This window comes from Empidonax traillii, unplaced genomic scaffold (genome assembly GCF_003031625.1).
Source record: "Empidonax traillii isolate 1590-97213 ecotype Southwest subspecies unplaced genomic scaffold, ASM303162v1 scaffold248:size1534464, whole genome shotgun sequence".
NCBI classification, from domain to species: Eukaryota; Metazoa; Chordata; class Aves; order Passeriformes; family Tyrannidae; genus Empidonax; species Empidonax traillii.
Genome location: NW_020955441.1, coordinates 556,490 through 575,867, shown reverse-complemented (window position 1 = coordinate 575,867; position 19,378 = coordinate 556,490). Strand labels below are relative to the sequence as shown.

Genomic DNA, 19,378 nt, shown 5'->3' with positions numbered 1-19,378 from the left:
TAATTAGAAAAACTGGCTCACCAGTCCATGCCCACATCAGATGCCTCAGGAATGATGCTGATGTGCTAATTCTAACCCTGCACTTGATATGGCAAACTGCACTCCAAACCCCAGCACTTCACATCCTTCTTTCACACCCTCCCCAGATTATCAAATGACTATTCTGGCCTGAATTTACATAGGATTTAGCAGGATATCATGGACTTCATTATCAGTAAGTGAGGGAATGGAAAAAGTGAGGAAATGAGGTGGAGCTCGCTCTGAAAGCCAATTACTAACACAGATTCCCTGCTAACAACACTCTTTTATTAGATTTCCTCAGTTCAGCCAATGCTTACCTACCATTCAAATGGTCAACAGCTGGAAAACCTTACATTTTTGTGACTAAGTGGTGTCCCTGTTTCTGACAGAGGGATAATAAATAACACAATCATTACAGACAATTGCTCTTACTCTGAATCTACTGCTGAGTTCTGAACTCTACAAGGAGCACAGCTTTACATGAGAATAGGGCAATTTTCCCCTACATTATTTTGCTTTTAGAGCACATGTTACAATAGCCCATATAACTAGATGGAGGTTAGGAAAGGTCTTACTCCAGCTGTTTCCCAAAATCAAATATTAAACACGCAGTAGTAACCCAGTAGCATTTCTGCCACACATGGGCCCACATTTGCATTTGTTTGCACTGATTATACCAACCTGCTTTATTGCCTGCTTTGTATAGAAAAGTGAAAGCCACTGAAAAAAATGTCTAGTTACATCTCAGGACTTAAGATGGTTGTAAATAACATAGAACCAGGAATCTACATTAAACCCTGGGTGAAATCCTGGACTTGCCACATTTTATAGAGATGCCAAGAGCTTTGTTTGATAAATATTGGTTTGGGTGAGTCTGTGACTACATACTGTGATACAGACCTTAAGTTTTGTCATCGTGTTCTTCACAATTTCCCTCCCTGACTGAATGCATGAGATGGATAACTAGAATTTGTGCCTTTTGCATAATTTACTTTACATCATGAATTATGTTTCAATGTCTTTATATGTGAGCCCAGGTTTTTAGAATCAATCACAGGAGCATTTTGACATCCCCAGTGTGCTGTAGGGACAGAAAATATTGGATGTATCACACCTATATAACTGGATAAACCCACAGGTGTAGAAGGTGGGTCTAAGCAAACACATTCCACAAATCCACAAATCTTAAAGCTCATTCTTATCCAACATCTGTGTATACAAAAAGATGCAACACATTTTTTATTTTGTGAAAAGAATATATTTAAAAATCAGGCAGAAGAAGTGACTGCATGGTGAATATTTTGGTGAAATAAAAATCTGACTACAAACAGATGGATCACTTCAGAAAGAGAGACCTCTGAATGTCATACCTGGTAATAAATGAGATAAATCAAATGGCTCTCCTGAGTATTTTCTCATTTCAGCTCTCTATTTTTCAAATCTCCACCAAAAATGTACTGTTACAGTTCTGCAACATCTTATGATAAACACAGGCTGAGTGTCCTGATGTCATCACAAGTAGGATCCCCTAAACCTGAGGGTTATCAAGCTATATATTAATCATAACAAGGAAATCCATCATAACCATATACAGTGCAAACTCCATTTAGAAAAGAAGGGTTCATCTGATGGCCACTGCATTCTTTTTTTATTCTATCTCCTTTCAAAGTCAGTATCATGATACTCCACCGTCCTAGTGAATAAAGCCTGAATAAATTAGTTTATCTCTTAAGTTTACTACTGATTGAAGTAAGGCATTCCCAGCCTTTGTTTTCCCTAAAATAAACCATGTAAAACACATTTGCTGTACTTAATTAACAAAAAAGAAGTAGTTATGCAGTTGTCAACTATTTGATAGTTTTAGGGTTTTTTTTTTAAGGATCTACTGCATCCCATTCAAACTTTCCTGTAGAATTAAATCAGCTCAATATGATCTGGATGAATAGGAGGAAACAAAGAAATGAATGATGTGGAAGAGATCTGTTTAGAAAATTGCTAGGAAAAAATTTTTGTTGTCTTTTCAATATGATTTTAATAACCCATACCAGTTACCAAACCCACATTCTTATAGTCAAGGAGACAAAGGATCCCTAATTATGGAGTTTAACCTTAGGTTTACAACATGAGAAGATGAATCCAAACTGAGGCGCAATATTGCTTATCTCTCTGGTTTTCTGCCTTGCTATACATTTATTTTCCACGCATTTTTCAGTGCTGTTCAGATACTGCAATGCTGCCCAAAGATTGGCAAAAAATGTAGCACTTTCATCTTTTGCATGTTGCAAAAGTCAACCTTGAATTACTCCTGATTTCCAAGATCTGGAACCTACAGACAAGGATTTAACCACAGCAAGATTTAGCACCTTCACACATCTACAGAACTTTTTCCACAGGCCCTTCCAATCCCATTTTAGTTCTTGCTGCAGGGCCTTAAAGCCCAACAACTTGAGTTTAAAGTCTGATACAGAGATTATTATCTTCCTACTGTCCTAAACTCTGGAAGTTCTGGAAGATGTTCTAAAGCAGACTTGAAATGGATCAGGGAACGAGGAGGAACACAGTGAGAGTTTCTCAGCAGGTCTGGGTTGCCCTAAGGGCAAACTGGTCAAAATGGAAGGTTTTTTAAGTTGCACTCCTGACCCAAACCTGGCCAGTAGATTTTCCAGCAGGCCAGCCTGGAGATGAGGAAAGCATGGATCCTTAGTCATGTTTTCATCTAAAAGGACAGAAAGTAATTTCCTATGTAAGGAAAACGGGAATAAACTTTATTAAGCTGTTTCTATTTGAACTGGAGGCCTCTGTACAATCTTCGTAATAGCAAGCAAATGCTTGCAGTTCATTTCCACTTTTCTTTTCAGCACTTTGTGCACTGCAGCAATGCCATGGAAAACTGTCCTATCGAGCAGGAAGCAGGAACCAGGGCATGGCTTAACGTACAGGGGGCAGGGTGAAGTATTAAAGGATGGCTTACAGCTTATGTGCTTTGCACATTTTCATGTTCCTGTGTTCCTGATACCTGGGCACATTTACTCAAACACAGCATCGCCAAAGAAACAGAAAACCACGAGCATTTTGGGTGGACAATTTCTATTTATCATTCAGGATTTTCATGGGATTGTGTTTGCAAAGCCCTGGTCATGCAGGTAGGCAGAGAGAGGACCAAGTGGCAGTCGTCTAAAAACCTCAGCCAGTTCAATCTGAGATATTAGTTATGTTTGGTTTAAACAGGTGCATGTTGAATCTTTCCAAGGATCAGAGATATGTGCAGAGAAGCCTGACATGCACATACACACCAGGCTGGCATCCTCCCACTACAAAATATCCAGTTGTACTTGTTGTATAGCAAAACATAACATGGTGTGATTATGGAAAACTGCAGTTAAACCATGGTGGAAAGACGTTATTCTATAATTATAAAGTACAAGGATATGAAATTAACCAACAATCATTAAAGAATAACTGCACTGTTCACCAACTAAACTTAAAGCTCATGCCTTATTTAAGCTGCTTTGCATTTATTCCTAAATACAAAACTTTATAGAAATCTGAACTGAGGCACCACTTAAAAAACACACTTACAGCAAGTGATTTACTTTTTCAGAGCCAAGAGAAATACATGCCTATGCCTGGACCATGAATAGCTCCAGCTTTCTGGAACTGAAACCTCAGGTATGTATTTTTTCTCCTGTTACTAACTGTCAGAAACAATAACTTAGCAAGGAAAACGAAAAATTAAAACCAGTATGGGTCTGAAAGTGCAAGTTGTTATTGCACATGAAAGACCCAGAATATTTACAAAAACATTTCTACTTGCATCCCATTTTGCTGAGTAAAACACAGATTACCTTTTATCCTTGATTGCTTTCTTTATAATACACAACAGATAAGCCTTTTGAATACCACAAATTTTTTTCATTGTTATCATTCTGAGTTCAGACTGTGGAATGGACCAGAGAACACACCGATATAAATCCAGCCAATGTACTGGCAAAAACCACAACGGGGATAAATCACTTCAGTCCCCACTCCTTGTCAGAACGGTGGTCACGGCTTGGCAAGATACAAGTCAAACTGGAAATAGCTGTAATCACAGTTTACAAGAGTTATCCTAATGAAAACCACTTCTTTGTGTATCAGCTGCAGGCATCCAGCCTTTGAAAGCCCCAAGCACAGGACCTTTCAGATCAGAAAGGTGCACATATTGAGCCTTTTGCTGAACTGGAAAATTAGGCTGAGCTACAGAATATGGGGAACAGCCCAATGTGCTGAAAGAGCAATAATGGCAAGAAAAATTGATCAACTTCGGGTTTCGAGTGAAAACAGTTAAAAAAAGGATGCAAAGCAAGTGACAAATGGGATCAATCCCCGTGAGCGCTGAGGAGGAAGCTGACAATGGGAAGGAAGGAAATGGCTCCTTCCCCTGTCTGTGCACAGGAAAGGCTGAGCACCACAAGCTCGCCAGGTGCCACGCACCTTTCTGCTCTTTTGGATCACTCCAGGCTAACACCCTGATTTCGTTCTGTGCCCCTCACCACAAGGTGGCACATATGTACTCCCTGGGATTTTTAACTGCCTCTGCAGTTGGTTTTTAAGAAGTAACTCTTATCCAGTTGTAGACCGAGGAAATAAAGGGGTGGGATAAAAGCAGGGAATGATAATCCGTGTTATATTATCAAGAATAAACAACTAAATGTAAGTCATCCTTTCTTAATAAGTGGATTCATTCCAAACTCTCCTTGCTACTATTGTTTACTAAAGGGACTGAGGTGTACTCACACCAACAGTGTGGCAATTCAACAGGATGAGGAGCTATTAAAAAGTTTGCTTCATTATGTTTTACAAATACATTCACCAGAAACTCAGCAGAATTTACAGATGAAATGCAGCACAGACAGCCTGGTGCCAGAGACGGAAACAGGCACACAGGAGCAGAAACCCAGGTGTATATACCCAGGATTTTGATTCTTCAGTCTTTAAGCCTGGGGTTCCCCATTGGTTGTTACGCAGTATTAGGAGTGTTCTCACATTGCTGCCACTTTTCATTCTCACTTTGTGAGTTTCAAGAACAAACTACATGAGCTAAGGAAGGCTGTTCCCTACTTGCAATTTTTCCTTCGTGCTGATAAAGGCCGTGTTTGTATATTTGGACATTTCAAAGTCTGACATTCATTCTCGTTTTCACCTAGTGGCTGATGAAATAAAAATCTCAGTGCAGTAGTCCCTCTTTTCAAATTCATGATATGAAAATGCACTGTATGATCTATGAGGGCCACAGCACAGAACAGAGCTACGTTTCATATATCCTTCAGAAAGGCACTAGGCAGACTGTGAACACACCAAACTGCAGAAGAGATTTGAAAGCAAACTGAGATAAGCGTGTGAGTATGAAAGAGAGGAGGAGGAATTGTTTAAGGACAGCAAAATACTAACCTAAAGCAAAGCCCAGAAACACTTGCTAGCATGTGAAGCAATTCCATCCACGCACCACGAAATATACGTTTTTAGAAAGTAGATTCTTGGAGATTTAAAGCATAAACTATGTACACAGCTCCCTCTGATGACCATTGGACACGATACAATGCAAGTCTCCTTTTACTTTTGTTCGTGCACTCAACTGACAGCTGACTGGTTAAATTCTAATTGCTTCCAAGTGAGGTCAGCAAAGGTATTTATCGAAAAGGACTGAACAACAGGCTCAACACACACATGCACGCGCACGCACACACACACCATCGCTCCGGCCCTTGATTTATGGAAACAATTACAATGCTGGTGGAGCCTTTCTGAGCCGAGAAAGTTTGTAGCTACAGTAGAGTGTCTCATGTTGCAAAAAGCAGACAACAGAAATGGAGTACTTGGGCATCCAGCTCTTATCAACAGGAACAAGTAAGTTATCTGTCCTTTACGAGAACGGTTTCTAACAGCTATTAGCTTTTATCTTCGTTTGTCTACGCTAGATGCTAAAAAAAGATTTAAGAAAACAATTTCTACTAATAATCTGAAAAGGGTGGGATGAAAATACAGGGCTGAAGCTGTGAGGTCTGTTTGGAAATCTAGCGAAAAGTTAAATGATAGATTGTGCTAATAGTGACTGTATAGGTATGAAGTAACAAGGAGAATTTTATCATGCATGAGAAAGCAGTTGAAGTGAATCAACAGGAGATTTTTGGAAGGACTTAGAACTGGAGACAGAATTCTGTTTACAATCAGGGGAAATGTCTATTTTTGTAAAAAATTGTATGAGAGATATCTGTTGTATATACATTTGCATATTGTTAAAAATCAGCTCGGCATGTCATATATTTGTGTGCAGTACTTTTCAGTAGCATAATGTAACCTTGCATGTTTGTAACAATTGAGCATAAAGACTTACACATGCACCTTTTCTCCCAGATCTTTTATTTTCAGTGCAAGCAGCAAATTCAAGTAGTAAAGAAGGTCACGACAACAGAGGTTTTTATAACTTGTGTCTTTAAAGGATATTCTGACTGAAGAGATATTTAAGAAGCTCTTCTATTTCGCCATTAACTATTAAGGAATAACGATCAGAATTCTAGAAGAGGGAGCAATCTCATTTAAATGAATCTGTAACTCATAAAGACAGAAGGCAGGTCGGTGACCTAAGAGCAACAGTCTACTTGAGATTTAATTTTCATTATGTTGTTCATGAACACCCAGAACACTGCACTATAATGCACAAATGGATACTGACATGGATCCTGCCAATTTTGCTCTACAGATCATACTTTTACATTATCTTTCTAATGGGCACTATATCTTTAGCTTGCAATGACATGACCCCAGAGCAAATGGCTACAAATGTGAACTGTTCCAGCCCTGAGCGACACACCAGAAGCTATGATTATATGGAAGGGGGGGATGTGAGAGTGAGAAGACTTTTCTGTCGAACTCAGTGGTATATGAGGATTGATAAGCGAGGCAAAGTAAAAGGGACAAGAGAAGCAAACAACAACTACAGTAAGTAATACTTTTGCTTTTCCTATTTCTAAGTTTTCGGGACTCTACCCAGCATTGTTTCCTATTCCTTGGTTTATCGTGATTTCAGAGGAGTTTTGCATGGTGAACTGACCGTTGTGTAAAACAAGTCTGCCAATTAATCGTACAGCAGGACATTTGTTATTGATTTTGAAATGCGTCATTTTAAATACTACATTGTAGATCTGCTAATGTATTAGTTACAGCTGGGAACTATTAGCAAACAGAGAGCCTATTTTAACAAGTGAACTAAGGTTGTAAGTATGAAAATGTATAAGCACCAACTTTGCTCGTAAAGTACCTCTGAAACGTTAAACCACGTTTATATAGTCCACAAACTACCTAAAAGTTTGCTGTGTTTGAGTTAACAATTAAAACATATGCAATACTAGAAAGTTCAATGGAAAGAATTATGTAAACTCTCTTGCAAAATTTTTTAGATAGTTTGCCAAGCCAGGAACAAAATCTATTATAGTTTCTGCAGTTCATTATTACAATGATCATGATGCTGAAAAAATATTCTCTCCCCTTTCTTCCAAAACCATGACTCATCTAGAGAGAATGGACATATAATATTTTACAAAGCTCTACTCAATACAATTTCTGAACTGGAAAAATAATTGTTGCCCTAATCTATGTTTTTCACTCAAATACCTTTGTATCTTCAATTTACACTTAAAGCATCAATTTTTACAGCCACTATTTTTTGCCACTTCTTCTTTTGGGTTGCTACAAATATATTGTTTATTTAGAGAAACATGACATCTACTTGAAAGGACATTACTTTATTAAGATACAACAGGAAAATACATAGGATTATACTGCATATTCCAAAATAAAAGTATAAGGAAAAGGGGCCAGGGACAAATAAAAGGATGAATATATTTCCAAGGATGCTGTTAAATACAGTTCTAATGTAGGTTATATGTAATACTGTGCTTTTTATAACTGCAGCAGCAGCAAAAGAAATCAGTAAATCAACCCTCAAGAACTGGTGGTGTGATTCAGCTTTCAGCTGGAGCTGCCTGCTTGTTTTCTATAAGAACAGCACTTTCCATGCCATAAGTTCCTGCCTAGTGGGCTGCATCATTTATTTCTTTACTTCAGGACTACATTAAGTGCTTGGCAACTTGTGTGGCTAAAACTGCATTGACTAATGTGACTGTTTCTTTTAAAATTTGTTTCCATATGTCTCCTTTCTTCCTACACTATTACATAGTGAATAACCATATTCCTCTGAAAGACAACACATGGCCTGCAGCCAGCTAAGTTATTTGGTCCATATTCAAGACTCCCTTTGAGTTTCAGGACATTGCTACAATAGAGATCCATAGGGCTGGTTTTGAAGGGAAATGTTGTTCCCACAAAAATCACTGAAAAAAACCCCGTTACTGAGCATTGAAACAGATTCTTCTAAATTAACGTAGATCAGTGAATATCCAACCAATTTTTTATTTTGTTATTTGCAAACACCTTAAAGAAATTATGACAGCATATGAGCTGAATAATTATATACATTTGTGCCTTTTTTTTAGTTGAATGAAGCCTAAGTAAAAATTCTGTGAGCAATTTAGCATTATTTCAAATTCAAGTGAAGGTTCTCAGTTCTCTGCAGGATTTTGTGCTGCTGAAGCACATTAATGACACCTTGACACATTCTGGAGTGAGACCACTGGAGAATAATAGATCATCTTGTGCTAATGATGTAGTCTTAAGTTTTCTGAACATTTTATGATTACTTAGTGATGGTAACTATTACAAATTCCAGAAAGGCACACTTGAGTCACTAAACCCTTACCTTTGTATTGCAATGAAAAAAAAAATTGAATCCTTTTTCTGGTAAATGAAATGAGTATCAGGAGAACAAACAATCAAAAATGGAATGGTTATCAGGTGATTGATGTGTGCTTTGATGAACTTTGATTTATTGTCTCACTAAATTTGACTGAAGTATGTAGGAAGTCTCCCACCATCTTAAGTTTACGTCTCTTACTGTAATTTATCTATTGTATCCCAGGGCATAACACCCAAATGCTTTTGTTGGACAAGTAGAATAGGCAAATATAGACAAAGAGGACAGGAAAAATGTGAACACTTAAAACTTGGATTGCCTGAGAAACTAAAAAAATCAGTGTTGTAGTATTATTATAAAAACCCTTTTTTTCATACTCTCTGCTCAGCAAAAGATGCAAGCAGCCTTTTTGAAGATGTGCTTATGGCTCTCTACTGAAATATCTATAAAGAAAATAATATTTTATGAGGGGGGAAACAAACAAACCAACCAAAACAAAATCAAAACCAACCAACCAACCAACCAAAATAATACAGGAATAAAAATCCCCACCTGGACCAACACCCTTTCCCTAAGCAAAATTTTTAACATTAGGAGACTTAAAAGGCTATTTTTATCCAAGGTCTCTGAAAAACATGAATTTAAAATCATACCCATGACAAAGATGTATTAATGGGTGTGTTCAAATATTCTTGTTCCATGATTTCCAGTTGTGGAAGTCAGTAAAAGGTAAATCAGACCTGTTTCTAGGATGCAATCCCAGAACAGCTGCAGTCAAACTAAGCAATGGATATGAAAAGTGTTGTTCCAAGAAGTTTTTTCTTCTTTTATCCTAATTTTCCACTTACATAATAAATAAAAGGAATTCTTTTCCCTTTTGAATTCACTAATATGTTCTACTAATATAAAAATAAAAAAAAATCATATTTTTACCTATCATAACTTCGCTTCATAAAGGAAGCTGCCCTGACAGTTTTATAGGCGGAATCAACTATTTGTTTTGAGCCCATGAACTGGGAAGCATGAATACTGTGAAAAACAAACTTCCCTCAGAAATGTCTGTAGAATGATGACTTCATCACCACTTTGGCAAGTGCCAAAATTCACAAAGGTTCTCCCATCAGTTGGAACTATGAACATCAGAATGCCAGGATGGTGAGGAATTAAGGTCTTTGCACTTCAAACTTCTCCAGTTACAGAGTAAAAATATAGATACACAGATACTATGAAAGCAACAGCAAAAATAATCTAAGTGTTAAAATTTCCTCAAGTTTTAGGTTAACAGCTACTGTATTAAATGTATGTGGATTCAAATTTCATGACATAACTGAATGCTGAACCAAATCCTCATTCACCAGCTGTAATTAATCTTTATTTATCATTCACTTGCTTCAAGACACATCAGAGCTTGGTTCAAGCAATCTGTGTGTGCTGTGCAAGCCAAAGGGAATTGCTGATCCTGTTTCCAGCAGCGCTGACCCTGTTAGGTACCCACAGAACGTGGTCCTGGGCACATTTCAGAAAGCAGCAGAGCCTTCTGCTGGACATAAAGGTGATAACTCAAGAGTGAACTAATCAAATCAGAGGACGGTGATCTCCACTAAGCAGAGGAAATCACTTTGCACCTGACAGCTTTGCTTTCAGTCTGAAAGCTAAAAGGCAGAGGGAGAACGGAGGGTCACACACTGACAAACTAAAGCGAGAATCAGGAAGCAGCCAAGAGATTAGGTCACCCAGAAAAATCTGTCATTATTCATAGAAAAATTTCTCTTTGACAAAAACTTATTATACCTTCTCCAAGCCTAAACCAGATGGTTTTTATTGAAAATTAAATTTGGTATCTTGTTCATGGAAAAGAATCTAATTGGGCACACAGAACAGACTCTTTGAATTCTTGATTGTAAAATGTGAGATTGACTGAAGGAGTCTTGGGGATAACATGGCAATTTGTTAACTCAATCTTTGATAGAAAAATAAGCCTCTCCTTATCACTGTTTACTCCTTCCTTCATTTCAGTTTGTGCTTATTAATTTTGCCACATTTTACTCGATTTTTTTCAGAAAAAAAAAAGGGCAGCAAAAAATCCAAGTTTATTTTGACTCTATCCAAGAGGATTTACAACTATGACTGGATGATGTTTTAGGACTTTCCACGCTCTGTTGCCTTTGGAATCTCATTTTAAAGACTTCAAAGGGTCTCTTAGTTACTAGAAAAGCCTTCCCGGAACCTGAATCCTAAGATGTCTGATCCTATCATATTCCATGTGTGCTCTAAACCCAGAAAGTGCCAATTTCCTCTTCTTTTCAGTAATGTAGAAAAAGTAATCTAGTGAGATCTTGACACAAAACGGCTGAAATCTAGATTAAAACTTCTGTCTTGGAAAACGACTTCTAATTTGACCAAAATCCAACAAGCCATAGTTTTCAGCAATATTAAATGCACTCTAGCCCAGTTTTGTTCAAACCTAAACCCTAACTGATGGCAAAATACACTTTAAATGTATCTTAGTGGTTAAATACTCAAGCTTGCTTAGAATTATTTACAATAGCATTTTAAATATGCTTCTTAGCATAAAACAAATGCTGGACTATGTATGCTGTGCCACTGAATAAATTTTGTTTCTTTTGATTAAACACATATTACATAGAGAACCAAGAAGATCCAGTTCCTGAAAATCAGATATTTCAAGGCTGGTATTGTTGTACCAGCTTCAGTTAAGGGTTATGTGTGTCCCAAACAAACAGTCTTTGCAACTGCATTTTTGGTTTTCAAGAGGTTGTTTGTTCATCCCAGATTTTGGTGTCAGAAGACGAACCTTCACTAACCTGAAAGTGCTTTTGTTTCACATTAGTACTCTGTTACTCTTTTCAATTATAACAGAAAGAGATTTAATTCAAGTGGAAATATCTATGTATCCCCTCAAAACCCAGCCTACGGTGCCAAGGATGACTTTCTCTGCTACAGTGATTATTCACACCTAAATAACAGATTTCCCAGGTCCCTCTCCAGTTCTTTGTCCAGCACTGGTGGTACAAACCAACCCCCAGGTTTCCACCAGCAGAGAGACTCTTTGCCTGTACCTCAGCCTCTACTTTATCACAAACCCCAGGTTTTCACCCTCAGCTGTGGATGTAGATGGGTTTTAGCAAAGATTCAGATATCAGAAGCAGCTGAGTTATACCTGCCTTTCAGATTCTACTGACTTTTTCAGTAATTGTACCCGTTGTGGAAGTGAGGAGAAAGCAGGGAATAAAGTCTTAACCACTGCAGCAAGACTGCTCAGATCTCGTGTCCACATCAGTGCTCAGCTGACACAGCATGACAGGGGTGCCACAAAACACAATTAAAACTGTTTATTACTTCTGAATTTACCTCCTGACTCTTCATCACCTTGTCTATTCTGAGGCATTTACCAGCTGAAAAGTATGTAGAAAGCCAGACAGTAGCAGTTTATCCTCACTTTCTTCTCCCTCTGAACAAAAATGATTGCATAAGCTCTGTGAGGGGAGACTCAAAGCTCTGGGCTCAGGCCCAGGCAGCAGCTTCCCAAGCTCATCTACACCAACAGGGCTCTGTCTGCCAGGGGAGCTTCAAAACTGAGCAAAAATCACTATCAGCAGTGAAAAGCACCTAAGCTGAGTCTAAACACATTGTCCTTACACTGATTCATCTGACCTTAATGCACCCCCATAATTCAGCTGTGGCTTGGGAGTCCTTCTGAATCTCTCAATACTGAGATTTATCAGAAACGAGAAACGCTGCATTTTTATGGAACCATCACTCAAATTTAGCAGCCAACTGTGGAAGCAGTTACAGGACACATTTGAAAGATAAATTGCAGCCCCTTCTCCCCCACAGCTTTTCCCCCCTCAATTGTTTACAATTTCTGAATGTTCAAAAAATTCAGTGTTGTATCATTAAGCATGTTATTGCTCCATCCCAAAGAAAATGTGCTGAAGTGGCCCTGACCTGAGACTCAAGAGACTTGAGGCTAATCCAAACTTTTAAGAAATTTGTTTACAGACTTTGGGAAAATTCTTCAGACTCTCTGTGTCTCTATAAAAAGAATTATTCACCTCTCTGTAAAGAGCTTTAAAAAGTACTAGTGGAAAAAACTTCCAAACCTCAAAAGAATGGTGTGTTACTGCTACAAATATTGAAAAATTTTACTATAGAATATTAATTTACTAATAGAAAATGAACTAAAATAACTGAAGTCAGTAGCTAGACAGAAAAACACTGAGCTCAGATGAATCTTAAAGAAGCAATTTCCATACAGGCAAAGAGAATTTGGTAGAAAATTCAATGCCTTATACAGTCAATCTTGCAAAACAAAGCCTAAATCCAGATATCCCCGTTCCCAGCTTCCAGCTTTCTGTATTGTCTGAGTATCTGAAAGTGATTGGTTTAGATTTCCAGGATCCTGGAGGACAGAACGACGCTGGTTTTCTCCTCCATCTTCCTTAAAGCTCAGGAAGACCAAGACATCCTAAAGCATAGAATTATCCTGTTCCACACTACAAGATCTATCAACTAGTAGTATGTTTTGGAACACTTTTCTCATCAAAACAGCAGAAGTTTAGGCAAATGAAGGCTGTTACTCTTCGTGGGTGGCACGCTGCTTTCATTGCATAATTGACTGTCTATGACTATATTTGGCAACTGCATTTCAATTGTCTTGCTTGACCTTTGACTTTATTTTTAATTTTTAATTCTGGATATGAGCTGACAGAAAGGTCAAGTTAGCCTTCTGGTGTATGTAATTTAGAAACATTATTATTAAAAAGTTAATAGTGAAAATTCTTATGGCAGAAACATAATAGAGGTTAACAATCCTAGCACTGAATTGTCACACTTTAAAACTTTCATAACACATGACATCATTTATACAAATGGAAAAAGTTCTTTGTTACAACTGGTGTTGAAAAGTTAGAACTGGAGATTCACAGATGTGGCCCACAACTTCATAAAAACACAACAAAAAAAGCAGTAAAAATACCAATGCAATCAATACGCTCTTGACTGTTATTTAGCTTTTAAAACAAAGAACAAAACCAGGATGAAGTTATTAAAAGGTCTTTTTCTATTAAAAGGAGAGATATTCTGTTAAAAACAGAATCCTTCAGCATCCAGGCTTTCAAAACTACACCCGGCAAGGACACCGATAGATCAACTCCAAACCATAAGTGAAAACAGCAACAATGACCCTTTCGTGGCATTGTTAACCACAATAACTTCAAAAGGGATCAACATACACCACTGGTCTCCAATAATAACACTTTCTAAATACCCCTATTGCCAGTGGGGTTTTCCTGAAGGACTTTCCTAGCATTAACACTTCCACCTTCGGCAAACTGGCTTGCTTCCTTTTAAACGTGTCAATAGACACTGGGAGGTGCTACAGACTATAAAAAGAAGGTGATCAGACTTATTCTTGGCAATTTTGATACCTTGGAATTTTGCTACTTGTCTTACTAGTAGGTAATGTGCTTCAAAACAGAAAAAAATACCACAACCTGTTAACAAGAAGCTTTTTTTCATTAACAACCTGTGCTAATTTCATACATTTTACTATGACCTTTAAATGTCATGTGGGATTTGATATTTCAATCAAAAGTAAATGTTTGGAGTAAAAGAAAAAAAAAAAGTACATAGAGAACTTCATGATGGTTAAACAGAGAAAGTATTATAGATGACCATACACCATACATATAATCTAGAGTTGACAAATATTGGGGGGGTGGGGGGGGGAATAATTACAATCAACATCCAGTTTGGAGAAGGTTGTATGTGAAACTGTGCTGCAGTCCCAGAGCTGCTCAGGTGAACTGGTGCCATCGTTCTGGGGGCTGTTTGTGTGCACAGCTATAAACAATGGAGTGGTAAATTGGGAGTTTTACCTGCCAGCTGTGTGGAAACACTCCCAAGAGCTGCCTGGTTTCTTATACAGCACATGCACAGCACTGCAGGGTGACCACAGACCTGCCCTTGGAGTGGTCTGTGTGAACACTGAGTGGGGACAATGGTCAGGTTCTCCAGCTGGCCATCAAGCAGATGATTGGGAGAAAATGCAGGTCTAGCCCAGGGAAGGCAGAGGAGAACAGATTGATTACTTCCAGTGCTTGTATAGCTTCTTGGGAAAACAAGAGTTGTTCTCCCTGACAGAAATGCTGAAGTAAAATAGAAAGGATAACTGAATCCTGAGAGTGCAGCCAGTACTGACACAATTGGGAAGTGCAACTTTCACCAGCTTTCAAAACCAACTTTAACTCCTCCATGCTAATTTATTTCCTTTGGAAGAGCCTGGGCAGCTTGGGGACTGCACATAATGTGCAAGATGATATGCAGAAATCCAAGCAGCTCTTCAGTGCTTACTGGTGAAATTTTACAAGGATTTAGGGAATCAGCTATGTAAATCCAGCACATAACCATTCAAATAACGAGACTTGCTTGTTAGGACTGCCTTGCAACAAGAGACAGACTCACACCGTGGGAAAGGGCAGCACAAGATCTTCCTCAGCACCACTCCTTTATGTTTGCTTGCGTGAGGAAACTGCACCTGAGAAGCCTTGAAGTGATCACAGCCCCGTCCCTTGGCAATGCTACCACAAAACATTGCAGTATTGCCTTTACAAAAGGCCAGGGACAAACACCTGTCCTCAAAGTGAGATGCATCCCAGCTGAATTCCACACCCAGCGCTACTGCCTGCATTAGTTTAGCACCATGTTACCCGTGCCATGCACTGACACAGCACAAAACCAAACCTCTGCCCTGTCCTGAGCACGTCTCTGACCACACATGAGCCAACAAAACTCAAACAGTGTCTGCCTACAAATACTGCTACTAATCAAACCCTGAATTGTATCCAACTACAAGTTCTTTCAAACTAACTGGTGACAAAAAGCCATTCTTCCAACAAAGACTGAGAACCAAAACCAAAAAAAAAGTATATAATTTCCAGGGCAGGCAAGTTCCTTAGAGCACTCTAAAACACTGCATACAAGTCAGATAAAAAGAAACTTTCTCGTGTCCTAGTTATGATTCCACAAAGACCATTCAGGAAAGAAATACCATCACCTACCTCATCAGGTAAGGGACAGCATGAGAACTGTGGAGAAAACCACAATGGAAACACAGGGAAAGCCTCTTCCCTGTAAGGAATCCTCCTTTCATGCTACTGACCAGCTACCAAGGCCGGGCCGTGCCCTCCTTCCTTTCACTTAACGATGTAATCAGGTACAGGTGCTTTGAGCCTCTGGCTCTGCTTTGCCTCCTGCCCCTCGTGCAGGACTGGCACTGCTTCAGAGTGCTGAGCATTCTGCCTGAGCACCTGTTTCAGCAGCCAGGAAGGAAGTTTTCTTATGAGGGTGTAAAAGATAAACAGTCTGGCATGTTTTCCTACCTTACTAACAGTGTTACAGCCATATATTTGGGTGAATTGGTATTGGACTTCACAGTAAATATTTATTAGTTCAAAGGAAACCAAATGTTACATCAATTTTGAGAGTAGCCTTAGGAGAGTCTGCGCAAATTATAAAGCAGATGGCAAGAGTCCTAGGCCACTTAGACTTGTCCCTTTAAATGCCTTTTAAGTTGAGAAATGAAAATAATACAGCTATTAATAAAGTCAAGCTTTGAGATTATTATACACCAATTTCAATCAGAATATTCATATTAGCAAACTGATGCCCAGGCTACTCGACTATAAATAGCAAATTATTTAATGTGCCTTCATTTCTGACTGCATCCTTATGTGACTTGGAAAATTCAGTCTATATTAATGAAGATTAATGTCATGCAACTAAATTAAAGCAAAAAAAATTACCACATCTTTCTAGGAAACTATTACCACATATTTCACGGAAATCATGCTCTGTTAATTTTTAGCTAAATGTTTTGAATTTGAATTCCTCTATTTTAATCACATTCTTCAAGGACACACTCCGAGGAGAACTTATGAAAGGGCACTTTCATCCAGAAGGAGCACTGGAAGCAAAACTGGTCTATACCAAAATCAGTGAGCTATCATTAGACCAAACCAGACCAAAAGCAGGATTTTTCAGCTAATTCATAACATATAAGGCAGACCCCTCTAATTTAGTACAGTGATGAACAGCCTAGCTCTGATCCAAGCAGATTTTTTAAGAGAATGTGATGAATTCCAATGGCTATGTCATTTAAGCAGAAAATGATCAAGCGATAGAAGAGATTTTTATCGTAATTACAGTGAGAAATTACTGGAGAAATTATTCAGAACTGTTTAACATCGGAAATGTAATAAATACCTATCTTTGCCAAAACAAGACTTTTTACTCCCTATATAACAAAATCTTTCATGAACACAAGTAGGTATCTGTATACTGTCCTTTTCAGATAGGATCTGTAGACAACCCAGAGACAGTTTTCTCAAAGTGCTGACAAGTGCTCAGGGGACATTTCAAGTTACCTTAAAAACAGGCAATACTTCAGCCTAAGCCCCACAGCACATGTGTGGGACTTGCATTTCTACATCACTTCAGGTGATGCAAAAATGTGCAAGGAGCTACTGTTAGGCAACTGTGTGAGACAAAAATAACAGAACCCACATTTCCTGACTTTGTCCTAATCACTTGTGATTGATAATCTTGTATGCACAAATATAGACATTTTTCTCCTGTTGGGCTCAATGAAAATATGACTGCCATTTAAAAAATACTTCTCCCCTTTCTTTCTCTTCACATCAGTTGTTCACCTTATGCTGTCTGTGATACAATTTTGTTTGGGGCATCCTTATCCACATATGACAAAATTTAACAAACATTAGTTTTGAAATGATTTCCCTGATAAACTACCTGGATCCTGAATGAGAATGTAGGTGCTCACCCCTTTTTAGGTGATGCAGGAAAATGCAGAATATTTCTGTCTGGATACAGCACTGTAAATATTGAAGATTTTGCATCACAATTTATTATATTTTCTTCTTGTCTGTACTTCAACCATGCATTTATGGGTGTTTTCAGCTGACCTGTCACAGTTGGATGGTTTCTTTCTTTGTTTTCCCCTTAAGAGCTGTCTGGCAGCTGCACCCCAAACCAGCCTCTGTCAGTGGATTCCTAAAGAACAGTATATGCATCACCTAATGGAATCACATATGCTGCAATCTACAGGTGCCACTGTACCAAAGAGTCTGATTCGAGCCCTGTCAGACTGTACTGCATTTGTTTCATTAACATGAAAAAAAAAAAAATTCCCGCTCTCTGTGCGTGGTATTTGACTGAAATACATTCTCAGCAACACAGAGATGTAATCAACATGAGAAAGTAATGGTTGAGAAGTACAGCACTGGCTCTTTTCAACATACACTCTAAGTATGGCTTTTCTATTCCTATTGACTCAGGGATCAACTACGGCAAACTATCAGTAATAGTCGAAGTAGTTGCTGTTGAAAGCAAAAATACTGCACAGCTGTGGAGGAGTTAAGTTACTGACTAGTGGAAAAGCTATCTAACCCTGTGATTCATTAGGAAAAGTTTGCTCAAGAGTTGAAAGACCCATATTAGGAAAGAGACAAATACATGCCATTTGTAAAAGTCTGGCTCTACTGCAATCAGTAAAAGTTTTGTTATGATGCCTATCCATGGCTTGAGTTTACTTAAAAAAATGCCAAATAATAACTACTGCTTCTGCAAATCCATGTGCTTTTACTTTAAGATACAGTTTCATAACATTGGTAATAAATACTAGATAGAAAGAAAAACGAAATTCCTGTTCCACCATTAATCTCTTCCTGATCTTCGGGTCAGAATGGCTTATCTATCATAACAATATCAATGTAGGAGTAATGTTTCTATTTCTATTCTACTCAAGATGTGGGTTTCAGAGTCCAATACACCAGAGTACACCCAATTCAGGATATTCAACTTGAAAAACAGCTAGCTATTACTTTTCAAAAATATCTGCAAATTTATATTTCCATACAAAAGATATAAATAAAGGTTTATTCTAAGTATTTTCTGACCTGTATTAAAACCACAGATCCACATTTCTATACTAAAACCCGATAGCATTATTTACAGTGAATATATATTTAATAGTAAAAGTATAATCTTGTTTTGTAACTTTTTTTGACCATATAACATTTACATATGAATCAAGAATACCTTGACAGTCACGGGAGAATTAAGGTGGCACAAAAAGACCTAGTTAACAGCAGCAGAGTTACTTTGTTTCATTTTGTGTGGTTAAAAAAAAACAATCACCATCTCAGTCAACTTTGGTCCTGTTTCTCCGGCTCCTTGCTGCAAGGCAGCTGAAGTCACAGAGATTCCATGCAAAGAAAGAAAAGGTTTCTTCACCACTTTCAGTGGTTTCAGTCAGAGAGCAAAAAGCATAGCAAATCCTTTAGCAGGAACAGGTTTTCCATATACATTTTAGAACACACCCCTGTGGGTACAGCCAAGCCCTGTGCTGGTTCAACTCCACGGTTTTCAAGGCAGTTTAACTGCTGAGTTCAATGTCCCACAGTCACTTCTCTTTTATGTTACAAACACTAGGAGAGAACAGCACCATAACGAGCAGAAATGATCATA

The 19,378-nt window shown here is 38.2% G+C and overlaps 1 protein-coding gene across 2 annotated transcripts in view; it reads left to right on the top strand.

The window, feature by feature from the left end:
• Positions 1–5,738: 5,738 nt before the first annotated feature.
• The window catches only part of FGF7 (fibroblast growth factor 7), a 28,096-nt gene continuing 14,456 nt past the window's right edge, over positions 5,739–19,378 (top strand). The window contains exons 1-2 of one of the 2 annotated variants that reach the window (XM_027888994.1): positions 5,739–5,907; positions 6,805–6,999. In XM_027888994.1, the coding sequence (XP_027744795.1) occupies positions 5,868–5,907; positions 6,805–6,999 (235 nt within the window). In that variant the 5' untranslated portion in view covers positions 5,739–5,867. Of the gene's footprint in view, positions 5,908–6,414; positions 7,000–19,378 lie in introns of both variants that reach the window. The other variant, XM_027888995.1, reaches the window with a different exon arrangement.